The 8190-nt window shown below is 42.4% G+C and overlaps 1 protein-coding gene across 1 annotated transcript; it reads left to right on the top strand.

The window, feature by feature from the left end:
• Window positions 1-1178: 1178 nt before the first annotated feature.
• LOC147729156 (follitropin subunit beta-like) lies at window positions 1179-4328 on the top strand. The gene is made up of 2 exons (XM_086959875.1): window positions 1179-1337; window positions 4098-4328. The coding sequence occupies exons 1-2, from the start codon at window positions 1179-1181 to the stop codon at window positions 4326-4328; spliced, it is 390 nt and encodes a 129-aa protein (XP_086816001.1).
• The last annotated feature ends 3862 nt before the right edge of the window (window positions 4329-8190 follow it).

Here is an 8190-nt window from a genome sequence, read left to right as displayed (position 1 = left end):
TTGGTGCTGCTGCTGTTCAAAATGTGGAGAGCTGACAGTGAAGAACAGGTACAAGGGAGGAGGATTGCAGGGTCCAATTACACGCGCCCACATAGCACAAAGACTCACCTAAAAGCATTTTAGGCATCCATTAGATACAGAAAATCATTACCCGATAGCGAGCAGCAGTCAAGGTAAGGCAGACAGAAGAGGGTAAGGTGGAGAGAGTCAAGATTGAGGTGAAGAGAGGGGAGGTTGAGGTAATAAAGGGGATGGCGAAGTGTGAGAGAGAAAGGTGAGGCAAAGAGAGGAAGGATAGTGAGGAAGAAAGAATGTGGCTGGTGAGGTGTAGATAAGAAAGAGGTGAGCGAGGAAGAGTGTGAGGGAAAGGCACAGCAGAGAGTGGATGGTAAGGAAAGAAAGAAGGAAGAGCAGGAGACAAACGGATGGGGAGAAGAGGCGGCACAGTTAGATGATGGCGAGGTGAAGAGAGAGAGAGAGAGAGAGGCAGCCGTGGCAAGGCCAACCAGCATGCCCAGACCCAGCTCTCAGACACCTCGAAAATACTACACAACTCCATTCATCTCCGTGGCCCCCCCATGCTTGTTAAAGGCCCACCCAGACCGTGAAGCCTGGAGCCAGGCCTGCCACCTATACAGACTGCCCTCCCGCCCCTCTACTGGCTCCGGTGATCCTGATGAAACCCAGATGAGCCACACGCTCTTCTGCTGGACCTCCGAGAATCCCCAGGCACCAGGATAAAAACGTGCGAGCTTCCGTCATGGACCACTGCAGCCAACTGTTTCAGTGGCCGCCATCTTGATGGAGTCAACCTCCACTCCCAGCTCCCATTTTTTTACCACAGAAACTGAAAGATGGCTTAAGAAGCTGTGAAAGCAGCCGTGTGTTTGTACCCGCTTAGCCGCTGAGGTGAAATGTAAGAGGAAACAGCGTCTACCAAATCACTGATTAATTAAAACAAATCCAATCAGTAATGATTACCAATGTTTACATTACTTTGACAAATAGATGAGTAATTGCTGAAAAAGAATGCAAATGTGTGTTCCACCTACATGCATTATAATTCAATGTGCGATACTTGATAACAGCCCAAGATTCTGCATCTATAAGGTGTAAACTATAGTTCTTCAAACTAGGGATTTTCTAGGGCGCTAAACTCTGTCTCTTTCCTCAGCAGCATGACGGCTGTTAATCACTGCGTGGTACTTCTCGGCTGCTTCGTCACCTGCTGCAGTATGTGCAGACTGTCGAACATCACCATAGTGCTGGAGAAAGAGGAGTGTGGGCTGTGCTTCGAGGTCAATACCACCTGGTGCTCGGGTTACTGCAACACACAGGTGAGCCTCTGAGGAGATGGAGATGAAACTGAAGTCAACAATCGCTAGCAAAGCCAATACCTCTGCCTTGAAAATGCTAATGCATGCAAATACAGACGTGCACTAAAGTTTGTCTGTTGGATGCACAAATGCTGTTAGCACATTAATAGCAGATATATTGGCCGAAGCTGGAGAAAAAAGTAGTACAAAATGAATGCTTTATGTACAGAATGTATTTAGGAAATACATAATTAAATATGGCCAACAGTGTGATGTTTGAGGGCCCTTTCCTGATGTAAAATAGCCCCTCGTATATTTAAATGGAAACACTTCTAAAAGAGTAGAATCATATAGGAAATAGCAAATGGCATTTGGAGAAAGAGTTATACTTCTCCTGGAGGAGCCAAAACCCACGTTGTGTAAATTTTTCACAAATGACAACAATAGACCTAAATAAATAAAAATGAACAAAGAGGAAAAAGGCTGATAATCATCAGAGGTACAACAAATTAAAAGTATCATCTTTCTTAAAACACATTTTTAAAGTGTGATGTTGCATACAAACTGAATTAGAGGAAGGCAGTAACAGAGGGTCTGCAAAAATGGCAGCGGTCCCATCATTCCACCTTAGCATTTCCGGGTCTTAAGTGGTAGGGGGACAAGGCACCCTTCCAGATAGGAGCATCATGCTGGGAGCAGAGGGACCACCAAGATGGTAAATAACTAGAATTCCAGTGGTGATCATAACCAGCTTTGGGCTATTGCTTCCAAGATAGGCCCGTATGTAAGAAAATGTTGTAAAATGCTCCTATATTGACATCAAGAGGTTGTGGTGATGTCAAAGCCAAGAGGTTAAAGGACAACTGGTTTATAAATGTCGCCTGAACCCCGTGATGGCAAAGTAGGACCCTATTAAATGCGTTACCTACTTGTTATGTATTTGTTATAACATATGATTTCTTTTTTAATAGTAGTACTCTTTAGAAAGATTTGGTGCATTTAAGGGTTATCCTCAGTTTCATTTTAATGTTAATTGATATAACCTGCCACATAATTTATATGGCCTTGCCACATACACTTAGTAGCTCTGACAATGGTAAAACTCTTCAAAATGCTTTGGGGATGTCAAAATGAAGAAGAAGCCTGTATGTCACACGGAATCATGAACAGTTTTCTATAGAATAGAGTTCCCTGTGAAATATGCGCTTTTTTTTACCACTGCATTTTATGCATTAAAGGGCCCAAAAAGTAATATGTGTGTGTCTGTGTTTGTATATAAATATATATAGATAGATAGATAGATAGATAGATAGATAGACAGACAGACAGACAGACAGACAGACAGACAGACAGACAGACAGACAGACAGACAGACAGACAGACAGACAGACAGACAGACAGACAGACAGACAGACAGACAGACAGACCGACCGACCGATCGATCGATCGATAGATAGATAGATAGATAGATAGATAGATAGATAGATAGATAGATAGATAGATAGATAGATAGATAGATAGATAGATAGATAGAAACACACACCTATGTACCACATAAAAGAGAAATGAGGATCTGTACAGGTGCTTGTACTCAGCCATCTTGCTGAAACCAATGCAGTCCTGGCAGAACATCTGTTCTTGTGGTGACATGCATCCATCCCTCATGCTGCTGCCTGTTTTGTCACATGAGCTAAAAACCAAATCATATTATCCGCATCTTAGACCATCTGCACTGGCTATCTGGCTATCTCTGGACGCTAGAAGGGGGGGTATGTGCAACACACGTAGGTGTTCCACACTGGCCTTTCATCTGACGTTTCTGAAAATGGCAAAAGATACAAAAGTAAAATGCCTAGCTTCAGATGGTGGAAGCATCTGATTCAAGTTCACATAAGACTGGCTCTCCTTGCACTCAGAATGGGCCTAAAACACGCGTTGTACGCTCTTCTTTCCCACACTACAGTCACTGTCTTCCTTCTGTTCAGTATTCTCTGTGTCAGTGTAAACATTTCCAATAACGTGTGGCTAGGTTTGCACCAGACAAAATACTTAGAAATGTAAATAAAAAATTAAATAGCAAACAAATGAGAATTAAAGGTCCAATGTGATGTCCTCAATGTGTAAATGTTATTTGTTCAAACTCCAATTATCTGGGCTAGGTCGAAAATGCTGCTTATTGATACTGCTCAGAATTGAGCATAGTACAGTACATGTGCCAGTCTTCTATATATTAACAAAGATATGTTCAACATAAGTTTTATTCTTCCTTTAGATGCAAGACAATGGTTGTTGACATGTTTTATAGAGATACAAAAAATGATTTTATGGACATAGATCAATCTTTCACCCAAATGTTGATTATACATTTCAGACATTTTAAAGGCAAAGACGTAGGGGCATATTATCAAGAAAGGGCGTTACATTATCGCCGCTTTTATCGGCAGGAAACTGCTGATAAAGCAGCGATAATGGGCTTGATAATATGCTCTATGGAATTCCAATCGAAGCCATGTTACATGTCTTCACATCTAACATGGGCTTCGATTGGAATTCATAATGCATATTATCAAGCCCATTATCGCCGCTTTATCGGCAGTTTCCTGCCGATAAAAGCAGCGATAATGTAAGGCCCTTTCTTGATAATATGCCCCATAGTATTGCTTGAAGAAAGGGATGGGGTAACAATTACTCTATGAAGTAGCCCTGCATTTACTACTATGCTTTCTGTTTGGAATTTTTGGAAATTGTATTTTAAGGCAGATCTTTTTTACTTTCTTTTAGGATCCAGTGATCAAGGATCCACTTGTGCCCTTTGTGCAAAGCTCATGCACCTTCAAAGACATTGTATACAAAACAGTGAGGATACCGAGCTGTGGTGCAGGCACCGCCGAGTCTTACCACTCCTATCCAGTGGCCACCGATTGCCACTGTGGAGCCTGTGACACAGACCACACCGACTGCACCGTCCGAGGCCTAGGACCCAACTATTGCACTTTTAGTCCAAAGCAATAAAGGACAACCATGGACATCTGAGAATTGCCTCATCCTCGAGGACCCACCGAGCTTCTCCTTAAAATAATAGACCTTATTTATTGTGAAATGGATCACTTTTATAAGTAATCAACAGGAAAACAACGGAACGATTCAAAAAAGTAATTTGTTATAATTAGCTTTAATCTATTCAATTTCTTGGTGATGTCTTTGACTCCAAAAAAGCCTTGACGCTCAGTAGATTAAACAATTATATTATAACATACTAGTATACAAATGTAGTTAGGTAATCTTCAAATTTCTATTTCTATGTTTTGATGTATATGAAAATACATTTCTATGAGATTTATATAATTAAATAACCCATAAAAATAATAGTTTTCAACGTACCTACTTTTTAGCACTGTATTACTGAAATCGATTTTATACTATGTGTATTTTTCAACACTTTGCAGCCCCTTCTGTAATACAGATTGCACTGGTGCACATACAGGTCTGCTTGACCTTAAAGGGACATTCCTACAGTTGCAAGGGAGTGCGGGGAAAACATTTTGCCTCTATGCATACACCATTTATGGATGCTGGTGCAGGTGCAAAAAGGCCATCAGAAGGTGCACACATATGTGCATCACAAAGAGGTCGCACATGGTCAACAAGAGCCCCAAGGGGACTCTATGAAAGGGACAAAAGGAGGCCCTACAAAGCCCCATACATCACCCTGCATATGGGTGCAGTCAGTCACTCACCCACCTGCAGGGTGATCTCAGTCCCTCTTTTGAAGGGCAGATCGGGTGCCACCTGCCCTCTGATAGGCACAGCAGCTGCTACAAACAGCCACTCTACCTTTCACTTGTGTGCTGCCCCCAGGGCAGCTGCAAGTTGGCAGTTGCCGTGCAGACAGCTCATTGATTGTAATAGGGCACTCTGCCATGGTCCGCACCTGGCACACCGTGCTAAAGGTGCATTAAAGTGCAAATCAGGGCTGGTCACCGTTCCCACAGTGGGGTCCCAGGACATTTTACCAGCTTTTACCTGGAGAAAAGTCTCAGAATGAGGAGGGGATGGGGCACCCCTGAGAATGCAGTTTATCTGTCGGAGTTGGTATCCCAACTCACTTGCAAACTCCGGGACATCCTCCAACCTCAGAATGAAGGTTTCAATGTGTCACTTAATAATTTCATATTTGGCAGAAATATATGTCTTTGGTGGACCAGTTCACAGATCCATCTTCCATTCCGAGGGGTTTTATTAGAGTAAATACAAGCCAATAAACTCGAGGGAGTAGTTAAAAACATAGGACCACAATTAGAATTTTAGACTAAGACACAGTAAACTGATCCCCTGCGCTCACACTTCCACCGCTTCCGGGTAGAGCGCAAATACCACGATTGTACAGTTGTGTTTGGACAATGATATACTACGCGGTAAACCATACCTTTATCATCCCAGTCAATGACATGGAACTGCAAGGCACCAGTATTTACTATGGCAGAACCACACGTCGGTAACGGCTGTGCAGAGAGTCTCACATGCATTGAGAGTAGCAGGATTAGCATTACCTGTTGGGATTCTGATCTCAGATTTTGTTGAATGTAGTTCAACACATGTTCACACGCCAACGAAAGGACTGGCACTCAGTTTACTTTAGATACAGATCCCCTGTCTGAGCTGTTGCACTGATATTTTCTGCTCTGTAAGACACCAATTTGGGTGGTAGGAAAAGAGCTACAAGATCACCTTTTGCCTCTGAAAAGCCATGACACCAAAATGTATACTGTACTAATTTGTTCATGTATTTGCATCCCAGAAATAAATTAATTACATTTTCATCGTGTAAGACATTTGTGCTTTTTATATGGATAATGCTATATGCAGTAATCATCTAGCATTTTCCCACAGGTGTGATCCATTCTCCATAGTACATGTAGCTTAACACAGTTTAAATATTTTCCACTTATTTTTTACGATGTGGGATAGCCCTCAAATAGGAGTAACTTTAGGCAATAAATATGCAAGAATTGCACCCATTTGTGTAGCACAACAGCAGCTTCGGCACAGAAGCTTCCGGCGCTGGCCTGCAAGGAGATTCGAGGATTCTCATTTATCAGCAAACAGGAAGGTCTTTGATGTCTTTTTGAACAGTGCCTCAGATTTGAGCATCCTAAGATCGGCAGGTAGCTCACTTCACACCTTGGCACCTACAAGTGCAAAGTAGGGTTCCCCCTGACCCAGCATTATGGAATCTTGTTATTAGGAAAAACCCATGATTGGCAGAACGAAGGACTCTTGTACTTTGATACTACTGGAATCTACTACTAACTTATGCAGGACTTTTTTCTGGGTCGCCCGAAACATGATTAGAAAAGTTTAAAATCTGATTAGTTTGTTGATTGTGAACTTGGACCAATTTAAAATTGACCTTGCCACTGCATTTTGGACCAGCTGCAATTTCTCGATTAGATAAGGAGCTCCTATGTAGAGGGAGTTGTTGGCATTGGGATCACTGACAGAATATCGAACCCAACAATATCCTGTAATACAAATATCGTGTCGAAAATATTGTTTACAGAAATATTGTGTCCCTATCCCTATAATGGTAAGTTCAAAAATAGTGAAAAGAAATATCCTTTTGTACTGATATTGTTAAAAAACATACAAAAATATTGTTTCTTAATATATAGTTTAAAGTAGTAACTCATACATATTTTAATATATACGGTTAATATAATGTTAATTAAATACATCACACTAATATTTAATACTCTATATAAATATACCTATATATATATATATATATATATATATATATATATATATATATATATATATATATATATATATATATATATATATATATATATATATATATATATATATATATATATTACCAGTTCACATCCTTTGAGAAACCGGGACCCTCGGACTGCGGTGCAAACCAGGGTCAAAGGCACCCTGTTTGTATTCTCCTTCACCACACGCTAACCAACGTGTAAATGCACTCGACCTCCAGACAATATTCACCAATGAATTAAGCCATCCAGCAAAGTTCGTAAGTGTATTCTTTATTCCAGCATGGAACACAGTTCATAGAACTAAACCCCCAAAGCGTTTCAGCGGCAACTCGCCTTGGTCACGGGTGAATAGTAAACACAAAGGTGAACATTAAATAAAGTTTTCAAAACTTCAAGTGTAAACATAAACAACAGACTTAGTGCTCAAAGTAAAAACACAGCGGCCATCTTGGCATGGTCATTTGTTCATGATGATGTGCCCAATCGACAGAAAAACATAACTATACGCCTGATTTGTTCATGCAATCATTCAATCAATCAATCAGTGACACTTATAAAGCGCGCTACATACCCGTAGGGTCTCAAGGCGCTGGGGGGGGGGGGCGCTACTGCTCGAACAGCCAGGTCTTCAGCTTCTTCCTGAAGGAGAGGTGGTCTTGGGTCAGGCGCAGGTCGGTCGGGAGGGAGTTCCAGGTCTTGGCGGCCAGGTAGGAGAAGGACCTTCCTCCTGTAGTCGCTCTTCGGATGCGGGGGACGGCGGCGAGGGCGTGGTTGGCTGATCGGAGGTGGCGTTTGGGAGCGTAGAAGTTGACTCGGCTGTTGAGGTAGCTCGGGCCTTGGTCGTGTAGGGCTTTGTGTGCGTGGGTGAGGAGGCGGAAGGTGATTCTTTTGTTGACGGGGAGCCAGTGAAGGTCTCTCAGATGTCCGGAGATGTGGCTGGTTCGTGGGATGTCGAGGATGAGTCTGGCTGAGGCGTTCTGGATCCGCTGGAGTCTCTTCTGGAGCTTGGCGGTGGTACCGGCGTAGAGGGCGTTGCCGTAGTCCAGTCGGCTGGTGACGAGGGCCTGGGTGACGGTCTTCCTGGTCTCGGT

This window comes from Lissotriton vulgaris, chromosome 2_2 (assembly GCF_964263255.1).
Source record: "Lissotriton vulgaris chromosome 2_2, aLisVul1.2, whole genome shotgun sequence".
Taxonomy (NCBI): Eukaryota; Metazoa; Chordata; class Amphibia; order Caudata; family Salamandridae; genus Lissotriton; species Lissotriton vulgaris.
Note: the sequence above shows the minus strand (reverse complement) of the source record. Positions and strands in the feature narration are given on the sequence as shown.